The 20,946-nt window shown below is 43.2% G+C and overlaps 1 protein-coding gene across 3 annotated transcripts in view; it reads left to right on the forward strand.

Annotated features, from left to right (window-relative positions):
• Window positions 1-20,946, forward strand: part of SLC24A2 (solute carrier family 24 member 2) — an 83,372-nt gene that overhangs the window by 56,284 nt on the left and 6,142 nt on the right. For 2 of the 3 annotated variants that reach the window (XM_081176496.1, XM_081176497.1), the window contains 4 exons: window positions 6,619-6,669; window positions 10,389-10,484; window positions 12,119-12,207; window positions 18,827-18,955. In XM_081176496.1, the coding sequence (XP_081032622.1) occupies window positions 6,619-6,669; window positions 10,389-10,484; window positions 12,119-12,207; window positions 18,827-18,955 (365 nt within the window). The remainder of the gene's footprint in view (window positions 1-6,618; window positions 6,670-10,388; window positions 10,485-12,118; window positions 12,208-18,826; window positions 18,956-20,946) is intronic. The other variant, XM_081176498.1, reaches the window with a different exon arrangement.

Below are 20,946 nucleotides of genomic sequence, written 5' to 3' on the forward strand. Positions count from 1 at the left end.
ACTTCGAAAGAATACAACTTATAAGATAGACCTGAATCTGCTTTCAATCTTCACTTTGTATTGCCTGTAAATCTCCATCTTGTATGTGCTGTGTTGGCTGCGGAAACGAATCTGAAAAGGAATGCTTAAGAAGACACAAGTTCCTGAAAAAGGAGACTGCCAAGGGGGAGATTAATAGGACCCAGTATGGCAAAGGCAATGCTGAATGCTTCACCAATAGTTTATATCAGTGTTTCCCAACCTTTTTTGGGCAAAGGCACACTTGTTTCATGAAAAAAATCTCGAGGCACACCACCATTACAGCCCCGTGACGTCAGCGCGCAGCGTCACGCCGGGAGGGACGCACGAAAGTGTAAGTTTCAATTTTTTCCCCTCCCCCTTGCCTTCCTTCTGTGCCAACCACCAAAAAGCCAAGAAAAAAGCCAAGACTTTAGGGCAGCAGGTCGACACGGAAGAAGCTCCTACCTAAGGACAGGTGCGACGGCCGTGTCCTCTTCTGCCACACTTGGCAGCCCTGCCTCACGGTCGTGACTCCCACCCTGATTTCTCCCCGCAGGTCGAGCGGCACAGGCAGCCCAATGTGTCCAGCCCAGACACAAGCCCCGCTTCCCCACTCTAGATCCTGAATGCGACCAAGTGCTCTGGACTCCCGAGCAGGGTGGGAAAGAGGACTCGCATCTGGTAGCCTCCGGGCTCCTCGCCTGCTCGAGGGATGGCATTGCAGGCAAGCTGCCGGCCATCGCCATTGCCGCCCCCTCATGCGAGTGGACCTGCCCGGAGTGGTGGGCCGGGGGAGGCTCGCTCTCTGTGGGGATGTGGCCCGCACGCGCGGCCCCGCTTCCTCCTGCCCAGGGCTGAGCTCCTTACCCGCGATCTCGGTCTCGCGCACGCGGATCCCACTTATTCCGAAGCTCGCGCCACTAGCCGGGGCTCTCACACCGTGCCAGGGCGAGGCGGCGCGGCCCACTGACGTCATCGCGGCTCGCCGCCGCCCTCGACTTCCCTGTTCCCTCCCCTCCCTCGGGTCGCCGTGGTTACCGAGGACTGCAAGCTGTTCGGGCGAGCGTGGGGCATTAAGTGGGAGAAGGAAAATTAAAATTAAAACTCGCCTGAAGGCCGCCTCTCCGGATATGAAGCTATCTTTCGAATTTTTTAATTTTTCCCACGGCACACCAGGCAACGTCTCGCGGCACACTAGTGTGCCGCGGAACACCGGTTGGGAAACACTGGTTTATATCATACGATGGCTGCTGGACGAACAGCTGACAGTCAAGAGCTGAGATGTGTAGAACGTTAAGAGAGACTGGATGAGAGATGCTTCAGACTAAGAATGCACAAGACCTGTGGGAAAAGATGTGTTTCTATATCTGCCTGAACATGTGCAAACCTCTAGTGAATATTGTTAATAATCAGTAATAATAAATGTATGGCAAGAATATACTACTAAACAGGATACTTTAAAAAGCTGTACAATCCAAAATGCATTTCGTTTTTTAAAGAAATCAATATGCCACTGCTTTTTCACCTATTATGCTAATAATGGCATTAACCTAGGGCACTTATTAAGGATTTTAAGTATTCCCCAGACCATTATCCTGGGTAATTGTTTGTCTTCTGAGAATCTGAAGCATCCATAAAGCTTGGTTTGTTTTCCAACTGCTCGTGCCTCATACCTCTGTAACTTGCCGAGAAACTGGGAAGGAGTGGCTGAATGACTCGTGGTTAAACAAGCCTGGTGGGTTTGGACATAACGCCAAACCATAGTTGAAAGAAACCACAGGCTAAACAAACCATAGCTTACATACTCAGGGGCTGATTCTGCATAATGTATTTGCAGAAATTCTGAGGTATCAGAATTTGAAACAAAGTGACTAATAATCCTAGACTAGTGAATCTGTTTAGGCTTAGATTGGAGACACAGATAACACACCCTTCAGATCCCTAGCTGTGCCAATATGTTGTGCACTTATGGCCTTGATTTCTTCTTTCCTACTCTTGCGTTTGCTAGTGTGTACCTTCCTTCCTTTCTGTTAGTATCTTTTCTGTCAATGGGAAAATCTGATTACAAAATACTGGGTATCTGATATCCCTTACGTGTTCATTTTCATTCTTTGATTTGAGGCATGTTGTGCAACGACCCCTCTCCCTTCCGTCCTTTCAAAAACCACTTCAGATCGCAATATGTAATCCTTTGCCTTTCTCCCCCCGCCCCCAGTTAATTTATGATACTTATTTCATTTCTCCTAGTCTCTTTCTTTTAATAAATTCCTTTCCTGAACACCTCCTCTTCTTTCCTCCTCCTTGATTATTATATCCATCTGAGATCGTCCTGGTACCTTCCTCAAACTTCCACTTGGCAGGCACTATTACAGTGGTACCTCGGGTTACATACGCTTCAGGTTACATACGCTTCAGGTTACAGACTCCGCTAACCCAGAAATAGTGCTTTAGGTTAAGAACTTTGCTTCAGGATGAGAACAGAAATCGCGCGGCTGCAGCAGGAGGCCCCATTAGCTAAAGTGGTGCTTCAGTTTCAGGTTAAGTACGGACCTCCAGAACGAATTAAGTACTTAACCTGAGGTACCACTGTATTTTCCTTAAATGAGAAATGTTAAGGATAAACTCTCTTTCCAGGATCCCAAAGAATGTCAGCTTAAGATAATGATTGTGGCTGCACCTCAAACCGCTGCTGCTCCCATTCAGAAGGAAGTGGGAAGAGTTGTTATGTCAGGGGTCGAAAACCTAAGGCCTGTGGGCGACAAGTCGCCCAAGGGAGTCGTTTTGCCAGCCCACGAGCCCTCCACGAACTGAGCCACCCGCTTGGCGCATCGCTGTGCTAAACCGATGCAGCACAGCACAGGGACCCGCTTTCGCAGCACCCAAAATTGCGTCTGTGCAGACACAGATGCTGGAAATCGCAGGCGCTCTCACTCATGTGCGCCCGCGATCTGGCCCACAGAGGGGGTGAACCGGCCCAGGCAAAGTAAGCCTTGCTGACCCCTGTGTTATGTAGTCCTTCATACAGCTTTTAGACCAGGGGTCGGCAAGGTTTACCTCGCCTGTGCCGGTTCACTCCAGCAGAGATCCCTCCGTGGGCCAGATCGCGCATGTTTTGGCATCTGAGAATCCGCAGGTGTTATTTCCGGCACCATGGAAGCGAGTCCCTGCACCGTGCTGTGCCAGTTTAGCGCAGCACGCAGATACTCTGAGTGGGTGGCTCGGTTTGGGGCCAGTTTGGGGGCCAGTTAAACGACTCCCGTGGGCCACTTGTGGCCCATGGGCCTTAGGTTGCCTACCCCTGTTTTAGACAGAGCCATGTGTTATAAATGCTCCTCCTTTCAACCCCACTCTGAATGCCATACGTATGTCAGAATGCAATTGTGCTTAGAAATTCATGATATATTTGAAAGACAATTGTAATCAATTGGCATCACTTGTAGGGTTACAAGAAGTTTTGTAAGGAGAACTATATGAATAATTGTGAAAGAAGACTAAGAAGGAGTTTATTTAGGATTTGGATTTCATAGCAATAACTATAATAATAAAATGCAAAATTAGAAAGGAAGTTAGAAAACCATCAGTTGAGGTTGATGGAAGTCCTAGGCTGTGATAACCAAAGTTTGTTACTCTTGTTTAAAATGGGATGTTGTGTTTGTAAAAAACAATAAAAATTATATTAAAACAAAACAAAACAGAATGCAATTGTGCTTGCATGCATTATGAACGCCAGTAGAAAAATGAGCCATTTATTTGTTCTTGTAATTATTATTATTATTATTATTATTATTATTATTATTATTATTATTATTATTATTATTATTTCTACCACGCCCATCTGGCTGGGTTTCCTGAACCACTCTGTGCGGCTTTCAACAGAATATTAAAAACAGAATAAAAACTTCAAACATAAAAAACTTCCTTAAACAGTGCTGCCTTCAGATGTCTTCTAAAAGTCAGATACTTGTTTATCTGTTTGACATCTGATGGGAGGGTGTTCAACAGGGTGGGCGCCACCACCGAGAAGGCCCTCTCGCTGGTTCCTTGTAAATTTGCTTCTTGCAGGGAGGGAACCGCCAGAAAACCCTCAGAGCTGGACCTCAGTGTCCGGGCTGAACGATGAGTTGGAGACAAATACACCAGTCCTCCTAAGATGATGAATTGTGTAAGATGGTTGGGAATCTGTTGCGGAAATGTAATTGATATTGCCTGTGTCAATCACTTATGACAAGAGAATCACCCAACCTCCCCCTTCACCATGACCACAAAATGTTAAGAGCTGATTCTTTTAATTTTTCAAAAATCTAAAATATAGAATTTGAGCATGAAGTCCACTGCTTTTCTTTGTCAACTTTGAAAAACTTGAAAGACCTGACCTGAATGCAAAACTGCCTCTTTCTTCTCAAGGACCCTTTTAATTATGTTTTTGCTCTGTCCCTTTCCTACTGCAAATATCGTGGGTTGGGGAGTTATGTGAAAATGGTTTTCTCATTAATGAAGCCTTCTGAAGCAAGTCCTGTTTAACCATTGTCGTGGCACTGTTACATTTTAATGCCTACCTGACAGATAGCGCCACGAGGTGTGTTTAGGGCATTCAGGAATCTTAGGGAAGTCAACCGAAAAATCACATTTCCCTAAAAACTCAACAACTTCCTGGTTTCTTACTTTTTGAAGTAAATGCCACGTAACTGTAAGTTCTGAACAGTGGCATAGCAAGCAAGAGACTGTCCTTCTTAAATTGACCATACATTTTAGCCAGTACAGGGATGCACAGGTAAGATACATTTCATATTCATCAGGAAACAAAATCCTCTACTTATTAGCAATTAAGATTGGAAAATTGTCACTGATCTTAGATCTAAACATTAAGAGAGAGATCAAGTGTTATGGAAATGTGCCTGAACCCAGACCGTTATTAGAAGAATCGAAAGAGTTGACTAAAGAACGAAATAATGGACCGTTGCTGCTATAATTACTTTCTAAGTGCTTCCATTAAAGCAGGGAGAATAACATCTGAAATTCTATTATTAGGTCTCTGCAAAGCTTCAGTTTTGGTAGTCGGTGATAAATGCTCAGAAATGGAAGTTCCGAAGGAGGACTAGAACATAATGATGGGGGGGAATCACAGTGTTTCTAAAGAATTTGCCTTAATTTGTCATTATTTTGCACCCCTACTTATCTCATGAATAATTTAAAAAGTCATTTTGAACAATTAACTCACCCCCAGGTATTAAAATGAGCTCGTATTTCCAGTTCGGAGTGGAACTTTCCCTTTGAACTTGGAGAGTTCCAACACTGCTTCCACCTTTGATTTGCATCTTATATAATCTTAGCTTTACTGCATTGGTGCTACAAGATAATTCCACTTTGCAGAAGGCTTTTCCTTCTGTTTGACGAAGGGGTGAAGAAGCTCCCTGACTCAGATGTTTTCTTTGAAACATATGCTCAGCAATCACAGTGCGACTGTAATGTGCATTTCTGAAGCATTCCTCTTTTATTTAAGTTTTCAGATTTACAATTACATCGTTTTCCATTCTTACACAGCAGCTCTTTTTGACTTCCCACCCAGTCTGCATGAAAAACAAAATGAGGTATATTTAGAGTATATCACATAAAAAGCCACAACCTAAATTAAATCATGGCTCAAGAGCCCAATACCTCTCCCCATAGGAACCGACCTAGACTCTGTGCTTGTCATCCAAGGCCCTTCTCTATGTCCCCCCCCCCGAGAGGTTTGGAGGGTTAAAACACAAGAACGGGGCCTTTTCTGTGGTGGCTCCCTGGCTGTGTAATGCTTTCCCCAGAGAGGCTTGCCTGGAACCATCATTACATATCTTTAGGCTCCAGGCCTTTGGCCATTACCGTATTTTTCGCTCTATAACACGCACCCGACCATAACACGCACATAGTTTTTAGAGGAGGAAAATCCGTAGGCATGCCACCCGTAGGCATTCCCTCCATAACACGCACAGATGTTTCCCCTTACTTTCTAGGAGGAAAAAAGTGAGTGTTATGGTGCAAAAAATACGGTAAATATCTATGGCCTGTTAAATGAGGAGGTTGGGCTGTTCTTACGATTATTTTATTATTATGCTGTGCATTATCATGTTTTTTATTATTATACTGTGTAAATTATGTTCTTAATTTTGTACACTGCCCTGGGGTTTTTGGATAAAAGGTGGTATAAAATTTAAAAATAAATTAATAAAAGAACTTCAATCGTATCCCAATAAACATTAAATAGGCTTTCACCGGAACGTGTTCTTAGGCATCTTGCAGACTATTGATGCTAAGTAAATATTAAATCGTAGCATAAAATTGTAGTTTACAAAAGAAGATTCTCAGAAGGTGAAACTTAAAACGTAACCCTAGAAGAGAAAATGTAATTTCCAGTGACACCCCAAAACTTACTGTGTTTTGTGCTCAAACCAACCTATCCAAGATGCTTACATTAACTACAGAAGCAATTTTCATAAATACGTCTCATTTTGACAAGCTGTGCTTCCCTACTCTGCAGAAAGATTATTGCTGTGAATTTTATTGAGAATGTGTGAAAGCATGTTGATTACTTTGAATGTCTGCTGCTTCCTTATCTCTGTGTCTTTTACTATGATGTTGTAGAGCTTGGATCATATGGAAAGCTAAAATATTATGACACAATGACTGAAGAAGGTAAGAAATATTTTGGAATTTTTGTCTCAGCATTTTTTTATACTCTTTTTTAAACAAAAAACAAAAAAACTACTGTGATTACTTTTCTTCTTCTTGGTTTTTTTTTTAGTTCCTCTTTGCATGATTTCATTGACATAGTGTGATGTGCTACCATACTTCTTAACATTTTTATCAACTCGCATTTGCTGTTTCTTTTTTTATTGCCATACAGCAAATCAGTTTTGCTTTAACATAGCACACACTTCCACCGATCGTCAATTTTAAAATTTTGTTCTTCATGCAAACCTGATCATGCCCACAGCAAGCCCTACTGAGTTCAGTGGGACCCACTCCCATCTAAGTGTGTAAAAAGACCACTGTCTAAATGTGCCTAAATTTATTAACGCAAGACACAATGAGACTTATCAATCACACTTCTCATTTTGGATATAGCAAGGCTAGGAGATGACCTTTTGATTTTGCAAACACCTACGTGCAAATTGTTCAGAGCTTCATCAAACTATTTGGTTAATTGATATGAGTGTTTTCATCGAGGTTAGGTGATGTTGTGCAATCCACATTAACAACTGAGATATAGTTTACACCTGTGCAGCCATTTTAAAAACGTAAGCTATGCCAGTTAGCAGTTTGCTCCATCTTATCAGCACACGCAGTCCTTATCCAAAGTTTTGATGGATGAATGAGAGGTGGGTGATGCTACTATCGTCTTCTCCCCATGGCTGAACCAAAGGTGGAACTGCACTGAGAGTTCTTGCAATCCTTATTCAGGGAGGGGGCAATTGCAAGGAAGAATCCATGGAAGGAAGTGAGGCACTTTCCTCTTCCCTCTCTCACTAATTTGGTGCTGAATGGATCTCGAACGGGAAGTAATATTGGTATTTTGCCACAAACTATGTCCATTGTTGGACGCGGGTGGCACTGTGGGTTAAACCACAGAGCCTAGGACTTGCCGATCAGAAGGTCGGCGGTTCAAATCCCCGCGACGGGGTGAGCTCCTGTTGCTCAGCCAACCTAGCAGTTTGAAAGCACGTCAAAGTGCAAGTAGATAAATAGGTACCGCTGTGGTGGGAAGGTAAATGGTGTTTCCATGCGCTGCTCTGGTTTGCCAGAAGCGGCTTAGTCCTGCTGGCCGCATGACCTGGATGCTGTACGCCGACTCCCTTGGCCAATAAAGCGAGATGAGTGCCGCAACCCCAGAGTCGGCCACGACTGGCCCTAATGGTCAGGGGCCCCTTTACCTTTACCTTTAGCACTGGAAAAGTCTGTTGTGTGGATGGGGCTGGCTTTTCAAATGCTTCTGGACTTCAGCTTTCAACAGACCCAGTCAGCATGGCCAGTGGTCAGGGATGGTGGGATTTGAGATTAACACTGCCAGGTTCCCCTCCCTTGCTCTCTTGAGTGTCATGCTAAGCAGCTGAAATGAGCACTTTCCCCATTATGGCCCTGGCAGTCAGTGCAACCACTGGCTTTGTTGGGGGGTGGGAACAACTGCCTGTTCATGAGTCCCTCTGGCTGCAAGAGGAACAGGTGCAATAGGACCCGAAAAATAGGACCAGATTGTAAATAGCCTTTTTCTGTTTGTGTGCCTCTTCTAATGACTCCATAATCGATCTGTATCCATTTTTCTACTCATATGCAGATATGTACTCTTTACCATGTGAGGTCTTGTACCTATTATTTAAGATTTGTGTTTTCCACTGCATTAGAATGAACTAACTAATGAACAGATGACATCTCATTAATTGGTTCTTCATTTCTCTTTGTAACCGCTCTTTATATAGTCTGGCTTTTGTTTCTTGAAGCACCCATTGATCTCGCTATTACATTATGTTGTATTAAATGCTCCTGTTTTCAAGCTGTGCCATGTTTGCCAAGTGCATTCTTCTGTGTCAAACCAGTACCAACTTTAAAATACATCCATCGGACACTGCAAACATCAAATAATAAAAATGCTTCGGGATGGATGAATCTTGCCGCTGGAGAGACGAATTTTATTGGTGTCCATCAATTGCCATGTTTATCTTTTATTTGATTACATGATTATATCCAAGCTTTATGCCTTCATAGATAACCTTCTATGTTCCTAGTCCCAGTTTTCGTTGCTTCTCTGCATCCAGCCATCTTCTGCTCTCCAAAAGCCTTTCAGAAAACCACAAAGGTTACATTTTTAGAAACTAATCTGATCTCAGGAAGGTCTTTTGAGGGGGGCAAAAACCATTGTTGTCTGCATCTCAGAAACATAATGAAAAGGGAAATAGAAAAATATTTCTCTTCCACCATTTCCCCACAAATATTTGGTATTTCCCGCTGCCTACTGCCTCCCATTATATTTGAGCTATATCCTTAAATCACTCCACTACTAATTGAAAAGCAATTGTTAAGATGAATACGGGAAGTCCGTGCTGCGAGCCGATCCCAGTTATAGCTGGAGACACAATCATGTGCTCCCCCAACTCCCCAGGCAAAGGAGTTGAATACAGTTGTAAAAACAGATTGCTGCTTAAGGTACATACATTCATTTTTTTTTACTTTCACCTCTTCTACGTAGGCTTTTCATGGTTTAGCAAATATGCCAAGCTTTTTTGTCCAAAGACAGCAACAGAGCAAAACAATATCCATCATGGGAAGTATCCTGGTTTGTGCAAAAGACAGGTTCTTATTTTCAGATAAAATAGGAAACTGGTTTGCTGCAAACTCTGGGTTGTTTTACTACATTAAATTTGAATCAGACACTGGTCCATGGTGTTCGCTCAGCCAGTTCCTGCTCATTATCAAAATTCATTATCAGAACGGAGAAAATATATTGTAGGATAATTACAAATGTCATGCAGTTAGGTCTCTGAGTTGCATAAAGGTCTTATTGGGTTAAAGTATTTTATTGATTAATTGATAAGTAAATAGCGTATGATTTGTTGGCTGCATTTTATTCTTTGTGTTTTAGTGTTTCATATGTGTCTTAAAACTGTTGTATACTACCTTGAGATTCTCAGAGGAAGGAAAAAGAAACATTTTAATTATCCCCCCCCCCCCCCGGTTGCATGAGTGAATCTCCAATTCTTCTCCGTCCCCCTTGCGGTATAACCCCCCTATCTGTCCCAGAGGGTTGTGGGATCCTCTGGAAAAGATTTTGGGGTCGGCTGGTGGGTGATAGGGGGAGGAGAGGAGCAGGAAGTCCCATTGCTCATGCAGAAGTCAGTTGTGCATTCAGACAGATATCATTGGTATTCACCCCTATATTTACTAGGTAGGCTCTAGCTTGAGAATGATTTTGCCACAATTAATGCATTAGTCTCTGGGCTGCCACGGGCCTCTTAGGCTGCAATCCATTTAATTTAGTGAGATCTAGTGTAAACTTGCATAGGACTGAGCTGTTAGTTGTCTCTTCTGGAATTTGTCTCCTAGGAATGGGGGGGAAAGGCGAAGCATAGCAGTCATCCTATTAATAAAAGTTGGTGTTAATTCTGACAGCTTTCTTCATTCAGCATTAATTGAAACCAAATCCATGTGCCCCCTTGGTCCAAGGTGCTGTCTCTCAGCCTTGCAGGAGCTTCTGGTGATACAAATACACACGCAATACTAAGCCACCATTTTGCAGCTATTCAAGTTGGAAGATATAAGTTCAGCTTGCTGTTTCACGGTGCAAGAAGCTGAGGCAGTAACAGGAATCTGTCACCTCCGATAGCTGTGCTTTACAAATGTGGTTTTTTTCTTTCTTTCAGGAAAGTTCAAAGAAAGGGCATCTATTCTTCATAAGATGGCCAAAAAGTGTCAGGTGGAGGACGGTGAAAAACGGAATGGAAGTGCTAATCATGCCGGTAGGCAAAACATAATAATATTTAATTATTTCGTTTGCAGATATGTGAATAGATATCAAAGACCAGCTCACATAACATAACACAATAAAAACAGCATTCATAAAGATAAAATATACAATCGGAGCAGATTGCAGCAGTAGTTCGTGAGTTAAAGTTGAGATATATACATTCACCCTTACAACTGAGATTTGGGCTACCATAAAAAATTGACCCTGAGGCGCCCCAAAGGGGAACTTCAGCATTTCCCTGGTAAGCTATTTTATTGTAGAGGATGATCTGTGCCTACAAATCTGGGCGCAGAATCTGGCTACCAGCCAGGTCGTCTTATGATCTTTGCCTAAGAGGAGAGAATTAAATATGTGAATAGAAATGCTATAGAGTACTTTACTCAAGAAGATACCGCATTTTTTAAAAAATGAGGTAATACCTCTGTACTTACAGTACAATTGCAAAATAGCATGTACTTTTTTTGTTGCAAAGAAACCTGCATCTGTTCTGCACAACATGGATGGGTCTGGCATTCTCATCTGTCTTCCAATGCAAACATGCTTCCCTTGGCTTCTTGGTATATGCGGTGCAACTGTGTTCGCCAAGTTGAAAGCAGAAGTGAAGAACAAGCTTTCCTTCTGCAACATCTTTTTCCCATGCCTGGTTTTATTTAAGCTTAGATCAGCAGTGGGGAACAGCAGCCCACCGGCCTAATTAGGCCCAGCAAGCCATTTCCCAAACCAGACCCACCTGCCCACATGTTGTGTGATGCAGTGACAGTGAACCCCTTTGAAGATATCACCTGACATCATACTAGAATCAGCTGATTGACAGCTGTGCAGTCCCACTCAGCCAGTTCCCCTCCCCTCCCCTGGCTTAGATAATCCTCTGTGATCACACAGGCTAATGATGGTCAACAAGTTGGCTCATTTGCAACCCACCAGCTGATACATATGTGTGTCCCCCAATTAAGGGATAGCCCCGCATCCCTTATCCACATTCTTCTAGAGACTGGTTAGGAGTCAGAGAATATACTGCAGAATAAGCAGCGTCTTTTATGCCTTCCTCCTTCACCTTTTCACGAGTCTTTAAATTGTGGTGTGTGTGAATAGCCCAGGTTTATCCTTGCACCAGTCAGGTCTAGCGGAACAGGAACTAAGAGAATCCCAAAGCACTACAAATTCTTCCTCTCTTGCAACATAAATGCTTATGTATGGGCAAAGAGGAGCAAATCACAGAGCTTCTCTCCGCTAGTTTCATCTCCTGAGCAGTTCCACCTGAGGTCCTGGGAGTTGGCTGTGTCTGTAAGAGGCAGATGCACGATAAGAGACTAATTCGCTCTGGGTGAGCAGCTGTGTAAAAAAGTAGGTGATTAATTAATAGACTTGATATTGGAGCAAAGAAAGTAAAGATTACAAAGATATTATATTAAACTCTGTTAGCATTCAGTTTGACTCTCCTTTAAATGCCACTGGCTTCAGTAGGTTTAAGCTACACTATTTTTGTCTCAAACTAACTCTTATATCAGCTAATTAAATACCAGTGCTTAATTGTTCAATGAGTTTACAGATTAATGGTTGAAAAGTAACTGATATGTTCTCAGTTTTGCTTACATTTTGTTTTTTAATTTCTGGAATATGCTTCAGGTGCCCCAAACGCTGCAAAAGTCGAAGTTGAAGTGACACCACCAAATGATGGAGCTATGCAAAACGGAACGGCTGTTGGAGCAGTAGAGGTTGCTATCTTATTCCTTCCTCTTCTCCCCCCTGTCTCCTCCATCCCTATTTATGCATGATTTCGTGATGCACAGGAAGTACCATAAAAGGGCAGAGATTCATAAAATTATGAAACACTGGAGAGAGAGAGAGAGACTCTTCTTCTTCTTCTTCTTCTCTTCTTCTTCTTCCTCCTCTTCTCCCTCCTCACAAGAATTCAGTCCTCCACAGGTATAGCTAGTTATCATACGGTGTTTGTGAATTGCATGGACACAAGCTGTAGTGTTGGCCACTTGGTTTGATCACTTGGCCATTAGCTTTATGCCCTCCTCACACACCCCTTAGAAACATCCAGCTGGTCACTGTTGCAAACAGAATTATGGGTGTAGGCCAGGAATGAGGAGGTTGTGGCCTTCCAGATGTTGCCGGACTTCAGTGCCTGTCCTCGCTGACAAAGGACTATGCTGGCTCATCTTCCTCATCCCTGGACAAAGTGGACCTTTGGTCCATTTCAGTAGCACCCTTATGTTTTTACCGTACGAAGTCTGTGGGCCCAGGGTGGGGGACACTTACCACTTATCAAGATATAACCTATATGCAAGAACAATCACCTTGGAGATTTTAAAAAGCCCAGTGGTTTCACATAAGCTGATGCAGCAGCCGTGTCGTGTGATACGTGGCAAACTGGCTCTCCAAAACTTCTGAGGGAACATTTTTCTCAAGGTTGGGCCAAAGTCAGCGATGTTTCCTTCCAGGGTGCATTTCTCACACTTGCCTAGGGAACTGCGTTCACATCACCTGGTTCCATTAATAGAGATTCTTTCCTTGCGCTGAGCAAAACATTTCCTCCCAAGACTGCAGCCTGCCAGCTGTGATTAACTGGATTCATAAAAGGGACACACTTGTGAGTGCAGCAACCTAACCCGCATTCTCTTGTTTTATTTTATTTCTCATTATTTATAAGATTTTATTAATACATTATAATAAAAAAGATTAAACTAAAAGAAAAGAAAAAGAAGGATACAAAGCCCTCTTTCACAGGTAAATCTTAACTTGACTGACACAAGTTTTGACCCAGAATGGGTTTTTGACAAATGGATTCCCACTTTCAAGACTTCGTAATTAGAGTCATAGCAAATATACCTGTGGCTCCACCTATTGATGTGCCTGAATAGTCTTGAAATAATTTCAGCTTTTAAACAAGGCTGTCTTCAAAGCAGACAGGCAAAAAAAGACAAAGCGCAGTGATTTAATTTTCCATATGAATATTGTTTTGTTATCTTCTTGTTTACATTAGGTATCACCCAGGACTTTAATTTCAGTTGAGCACTTTGATTTCACTGGGAGATATTTGAGCATCTGCTCTACTCTCCCATTGAATCACCAGGATTTAAGACTGCTTAGTTTGGCCTGGATCTTGCCCTTTGTCTGTCTAACAAGGAAGTGTTTTCTTTAAGCACAGGGGAAAAAACACAAAAGGGTCTAGAACTGAACAAATTAATTTGGAAGTCTTTATCCTTCCTGTCACTCAGGGCTCAGAAATTATTCAGGAAGAACAGAGGCACAAGGAAGCACAACTGCATCTCATAGAATATTCTATGTACAGTCGTTGTGTGTCTAGCGTTTTCTAAGCCCACTGGAAAATCCTGCAGAGTCAGGAAGTCATGTTTTCAAAAGCAAAGTGCTATGTCTGCCTTATTTTGAATAAACTGTAAAGAGAAGGGACCTGAATTTTTGCAAGTCCATACAACTGGATCAAACCATGCTATCCTCTGCCAGTTCTGCAAAAGAAGAAATCAACAAAAATCTGGCATCAGAAATGGCAACATTTAGAAACCAGTGGGTGAGCCTTTTAATTTCCCAGAACGCTCCACTTTTTATATGAATGTTGGAGTTCCCTGTCAGAGGAATTTCAGAGGGAGAACAGCGTGTCAGATAGCTGGATTGAGACTAATCAAGAAGTTTGATTCCATCATTTAAGCTTCACTAGATACCATGTTTTACTGTCCCAGTATAGCTGTTAATTGACATAGTAAAACTCTTATGCTGCTGCTATCAGCAATTGCTGTTCCGTATTTTAAGCTTTACACAGAGTTATGGACATTGTCATGTATCCCCCAGCTGAGATTCTAGGCCATGGGTGTCAAACACATGTGGCCCGTGTAGCCACCGTCGGCCGCCAGCCTTCACCTTTTATTCTCGCTTTCTTTTTTTTTGACACAAGAAAGCTGCCTCTTCAGCGCATGCGCGGCAGCCTATAAGCCAGAGAACATCTGCCCTCTAGCGGCGCCGGCCGTTCTACACAGGAAACCTCCACTTTACTGTAGGACCTACAGATACAACCGGCCCTTTGAGGGTGACCAAACTGCTGATACGGCCCCCGATGAATTTGAGTTTGACACCCCTGTTCTAGGCCATGAAAATTTATACTGCACTGACAGCCCAAACGTGTACATGTTTACTTAGAAGTAAGCACCACTGAGTTCTTTGGGATTTACGTACCGGTGAGGGAACACAGGATTAAAGCCTTAATCTGCTGGTCTTTCAGTAACCTTGCCAAGCTGACACAGCTGCCCAATGGCAGGTGCTGAACTACTTGTTACACTACTTAACTCAGGCCAAGAAAATCTTGCAAGCCTGTTCCTCATAGCTTCTACTAATCTGAGAGTAGTGTACTTTGCAACCATTTATATTTCATAGAGTAGCAATGCACTCTATTTCATTTCCGATAAACAAAAGCTGCCACTCGCTTTCCAAAGAAAAGGCCATGTATTACTGTATATTTTCTTGCTGCTAGCATTAGAATGTTATGTTCTATAGCTTGGCACTGAGTATGTTTGATTTTTTAAAAGGCCAAAAGTACTACAGGAGCCGCTCGCTGAAAAAATTAAGCTGCCCTATGGAAGATCATCCAGAAATTTTATATACCTTTTAAAAGCACCATTCCCCTGTTAGATAAGCAGTTAAGCAAGTTCAGCTGTAATTGTTCTAACCTGTGACTTCCCTAAAAATAACATTCACTTTCACATTAACATCTCCTCCCACTCAGACGTGTTCCTTTTTTACCAGTTTCTATGGAAACCAAATCAGAAATATATATATATATATATGCGCGCATGCCTGCCATGGCAAAGACAACTTCTAGTGAAAAGGGGCAAACTTAAGTCCATATTGTTTTCTCTGTGATTAGTAAACAGCTTTATTGAATGACTGTGGCAAAGTGGGTTTTGCTTGATACATCAGAGGGATAACACAGGAGTTACTCATTTCAGGAAAAGTTCCTCTCTGGAGTGTTTTTTCTCCTTGCAATGCATACTGGGCCACTTTTGTCCAAATAGCTTGACTTTTAACTATGAATAGTTGGCCATTTCTCCCTATCCCATTATTCCTTGGGATCACTGAATGTTTCTAACAAGATAAACAGCTTTTGGGGGAGTGAAGAGTGAGAACATGCATTTAGATGGTGTGGTTCTGTAGAATTATATCTCTTCAACTCATGGGTTGCAGTTCTGCTCCTAAGGTGTATCACATCTGTGTCATCAGCACTGCAACCATTGGTCATTTAAAGTTTTTTAAGGAGAATGAACAGACAGAAGCAGAGCAAAGGTGAATCACATTACTCCAAAACATGGTTAATACCAACAAAGTAGGCAAGGAGTGAATTATCACAGGAAAGGCTGGGAGCAGTAGACCATCTCAACTTTACAAACCAGTATAATTACAGAGACTTTGGTAAAGGTAAAGGGACCCCTGACCATTAGGTCCAGTCGTGACCAACTCTGGGGTTGTGGCACTCATCTCGCTTTATTGGCTGAGGGAGCCGGCGTACAGCTTCCGGTTCATGTGGCCAGGATGACTAAGCCACTTCTGACGAACCAGAGCAGCGCACAGAAACGCCATTTACCTTCCCGCTGGAACGGTACCTATTTATCTACTTGCACTTTGATGTGCTTTTGAACTGCTAGGTTGGCAGGAGCAGGGACCGAGCAACGGGAGCTCACCCCGTTGCGGGGATTCGAACCTTCTGATCAGCAAGTCCTAGGCTCTGCGGTTTAACCCACAGTGCCACCCGCGTCCCTTACTTTGGTACTGGACTTTGGTACTGGACTTTAATTTCCCTTTGCTGGGTTGATCTACACAAGCAATTTTTGACTGCTTTTGGGTGGCCCCTGCTCCTCTAATAGTTGTGTAGCAGAGAGTGAGACTTGTCATCATCACCACTTTTAATTTGTATACCGCCTTTCTATCTTACAATACTCAAGGCGGTTTACAAGCTGAAGAAACAAAGAATGTACACCTTATAACAATTTAATGCAATACAAGAATGTGATAATGAAACAGCTTTAAAATAAGCAATCGACATCAAATATAGTAACATTCAACAATCATTAGAATAGTATAGAATTATAATATCAGCATATAAAAATTAAACAGAAACCTGATCTTAACAATTGCAATAAATAATTTCGAAACTACAATCAATAAAACAACGGCAAGCCACAGTGCATAAAATAATACAATACAAATTGAGAAGCAAAGACTGGAGGGTGGGGCAAGGCAGGTGGAAGGCAGATTGCATCAGCTGAAAATCCCTCTTCTGCAGAACTATTAATGGTTCAGGAGCCCTGTCCTCATTTTCCACTGGCCAGCCAGACTGTGAGCTCAGATCACTGGCAAGCAACCAGTTCTGAGAGTAACCTCACGCAGATCACAGTCTCCGCGCAGGTGATTGACGCCTGTGGCAGCTAAGCCAGTTTCCCCCATAGTTCATTCAGCACTGGCAAGGTGAAGGAATAGCTTACGCAACATGCAGAGTGCAAACACTCCACTTCAGGGGGAAATTGGAATGGTGCATTACGGCAAAAATTCGCTTACAAAAATATTGGAGCCTATGAGGTTAACATGATGAAACACCAACTAGACCTGCTTGAAAACAATTTGGAATAGGCTCCTTCGGGAGATTGTAGACTCTCCTTCCTTGGAGGTCTTCAAGCAGAGGTTGGGTGGCCATCTGTCAGGGCTGCTTTAGCTGAGATTCCTGCATTGCGGTGCGTCAGACTAGATGATTCTCGGGGTCCCTTCCAATTGCACAGTTTGGTTATTTTATGCATAGTAAGGTAAACGGTGTTTCCGTGCGCTGCTCTGGTTCGCCAGAAGCGGCTTAGTCATGCTGGCCACATGACCCGGAAGCTGTACGCCGGCTCCCTTGGCCAATAAAGCGAGATGAGCTCCGCAACCCCAGAGTCGGTCACGACTGGACCTAATGGTCAGGGGTCCCTTTAACTTTACCTTTTTAACTGAGTCACGCTACTTCAAAATTGCAGCAAAGCTACTCGGTTCAGCAGGGCTGTTGCAAACTGCTGCTGCTAATGCAGGAAGATGGCAACATCACGGTCAACAACAACAACAACAATTTAATATTTATACTCCGCCCATGTGGCTGGGTTTCCCCAGCCACTCTGGGCGGCTTCCAACAAAACACTAAAATACAATAACCTATTAAACATTAAAAGCTTCCCTAAACAGGGCTGCCTTCAGATGTCTTCTGAAAGTCTAGTAGTTGTTTTTCTCTTTGGCATCTGTTGGGAGGGTGTTCCACAAGGCGGGTGCCACTACTGAGAAGGCCCTCTGTCTGGTTCCCTGTAACTTGACTTCTCGCAGTGAGGGAACCACCAGAAGGCCCTCGGTGCTGGACCTCAGTGTCCGGGCTGAACGATGGGGGTGGAAATGCTCCTTCAGGTATACTGGACCAAGGCCATTTAGGGCTTTAAAGGTCAGCACCAACACTTTGAATTGTGCTTGGAAACGTACTGGGAGCCAGTTTAAAGCAAGACTATTATGGACCAAAACACATGTTAAAGTATATCCTAATTGGGATTTAGCATTTCTGTAGCCTGTACAGGAATCCCATTTTCCCCATCATTAAAACCCTTGCAGAGTTGTTTAGATTAAGAAATATTAAGTAGGTGCAAGGTTTTTACGGCTGAATTGTAACTGATTCTCCTATCCGAACATTCTATGTAGTGAATAACCTCTAGGCTAGAAAATGAGTTTTCACAGTACAGGTGGTCCCCGCCCCCCTAATTCTTTGTTAGCACATGCAACATTGAATCGGCTTTGCACTATAGAACACAGAATCACACATTCTGGGCACATGCTCCATTTTTTCAAAGCACGTTTTTAGCCCTTATTGCTGAACATGAATGGGAAATGTTTGGTGAATGTTCAGGAGCTGGATGGGAAAGAGGAGGGAGAAGTTTTGATTATTCAGTGCTGTGTCAAGTTTTTTGCTGCTCCATATTACTAGCAGAAGCAAAGCAAATTCACTGAAATAAGTTTCAGCTTCTTTGCCATCCAAAATCTGGGTTATATAATATTGCCAAAAAAAAAAGTTTTGTTTTTTTTTTTAAAAAGGAAATTCAGTGAAAAGTGTACATAGTTGGGACCCAAGACTGATTTGTAACTGTTACCTTTCTTATATCACAAGATGCTAAAACTTGTATAGCTTTTATGCTGGTATTATTATTATTATTTACCACCCTTTATCTGAAAACCCCAGGGCGGTGTGCGACATAAAAAGCACAACTTTCTGTTTTGCAGCCAAATTAACATTATTGCAATTTCTCTCCCTTGTAACAGGAAGAGGAGGATGAAGATCAGCCCCTCAGCCTGGCCTGGCCCGACACGCCCCGCAAACAGCTCACCTATCTGGCTATTCTCCCCATCGTTTTTCCATTATGGGCTACCCTGCCTGACGTCAGAAACCCTGTAAGCAGTGCAATGATTATTCCCTTTTTGTATAGGATTTGAAATATTGGGTATTGTCAGGGAACTGCCATCAGCTCAGAGGCGAGAGGGGGAAGGGCAGCTGGATTGCAGAGAGCCTCCAAAGATCGTGGGAAGCAGCACTTCCTCAGCGGAGGAAGGAAGCCCCGCCTCTAGTGGGGAAGAGCTGCAGGGCTCAGAGGATGCAAGGCAGTGCCAGGACACCTTGCCCGAGCAAAGCAGGGAGGAGGAAGGTCCCCCTTTACCCTTCCTTGCGCAGTAGGCTTTCGCGCAGAGAGGGGAGGCATCGGCTGGGGGTCAAGAGACTACTCTGCTGGGGAAAGTTTAAGGACCGCCCACTCTCAGATTCTGCTAGTGAGTGAGCAAGACATGGAATAGAGGCGTTCTGCATTGCAAATGTTTTGCTCCAATAATAAAGCCTTTGAAAAGACCACTGAGGGACCTTGCCTGATCGCTCTCGAGCAACCACACCGATAGGCATAACAGGTATCTTCCCGTTTCAAAGTAGCAGATCTTCTCAAGATGTGTACGGTTGTTAGGGATCTGTAACTAAGTTCACGATCCCTTTGCCTCCATTAAATTTCCTGGTGGAAAAATTACCCAGCAAGAGTTGCTGCGTGAAATGACATTTGGTTTGAGCCGTTCTTAAGCTGGCAGACAATAGCTGTGAATATATTGCCATTTACCTATGTAAATATTTAATGGCAACCTATAAAATACGGCATGAATAGTCCTTTCATGTTGATCCCTGTGGCTGTTTCTTTAGATGTCTATTATCAGTACATATGCATAAGAAATAGTCCCCCTTGGATTCTGCAGGCGCCCAACAGTTTGTGTATCCTTCAGTCCCCTCTTCTGCAGAAGTTTCTGCATTCATTTGGATAAAGTATTTTCCATAATAGAATCCTGGGAGCACACCAGTTCTTTCCTGGAAAGAAATTCCGTTTTTTGTTTTTTGTTTTTAATTTCAGTGGAGCTTCCTTCCATGTAAATATAAAAAGCTTCACAGCCTAAGATTGTGCATGTTTCGCTTCTCACCTTTAGAGCCAAGCAGCCTGCCCCTCCAAAGTGAAGTTGTAGCCCCTCCATTTACTATTTTGTATTTCCTTCAGTGGGACGCGGGTGGCGCTGTGGTTCGAATCCCCGCAACGGGGTGAGCTCCCATTTCTCGGTCTCTGCTCCTGCCAACCTAGCAGTTCAAAAGCACATCAAAGTGCAAGTAGATAAATAGGTACCCCTCCGGCGGGAAGGTAAACGGTGTTTCCATGTGCCACTCTGGTTCGCCTGAAGCGGCTTAGTCATGCTGGCCACATGACCCGGAAGCTGTATGCCGGCTCCTTCAACCAATAAAGCGGGATGAGCACCGCAACCCCAGAGTCGGTCATGACTGCACCTAATGGTCAGGGATCCCTTTACCTTTAGGCTTTAACACCTTTGTAGCACGCGCAAATGAGCAGCAAAGCAACTGGTTGCACCATCATACAGCGTAGACCAGGCATGTCCAAAGTCCATTTTGGGGGCCTAATCCAGCCTGCCGGTCGGTTTAATCTGTGGTAGTTTATTTCCTGAGGTAAAATCCTAAAAAAAACAAAAGCTCAACGACTTTGAGGGGAAATCATAAAAAAGCTCAACAACTTCAGTCCTTAAAAAAAGCCACGGTCCGTCATTTCATCAAATCTGGCCCTCTGTGAAAAAAGTTTGGACACCACTGTAGACAGATTAAACACTTAAAGAGAAATTCTCTTGGAAAGTCGGGGCCAGTGCAAACCAGCTGGGGTTGAGGAATGTACTAACTCTGATTCAAATGATGTCCCTGTATACCTTTTGTTGTTGTTGTTCTCAAAACCTATTTGGGCACGTTTTCCAAAGAAATCTTAATTAAATCACGTATTTCTAGCAATGGATTCATGCTGCTCATAGGAATATGCTTTAAGGAACAACTCGTTTGTTTTATCAAAAGTTATTTGGTAGTA

This window comes from Podarcis bocagei (assembly GCF_964188305.1).
Source record: "Podarcis bocagei genome assembly, chromosome: 17".
Taxonomy (NCBI): domain Eukaryota; kingdom Metazoa; phylum Chordata; class Lepidosauria; order Squamata; family Lacertidae; genus Podarcis; species Podarcis bocagei.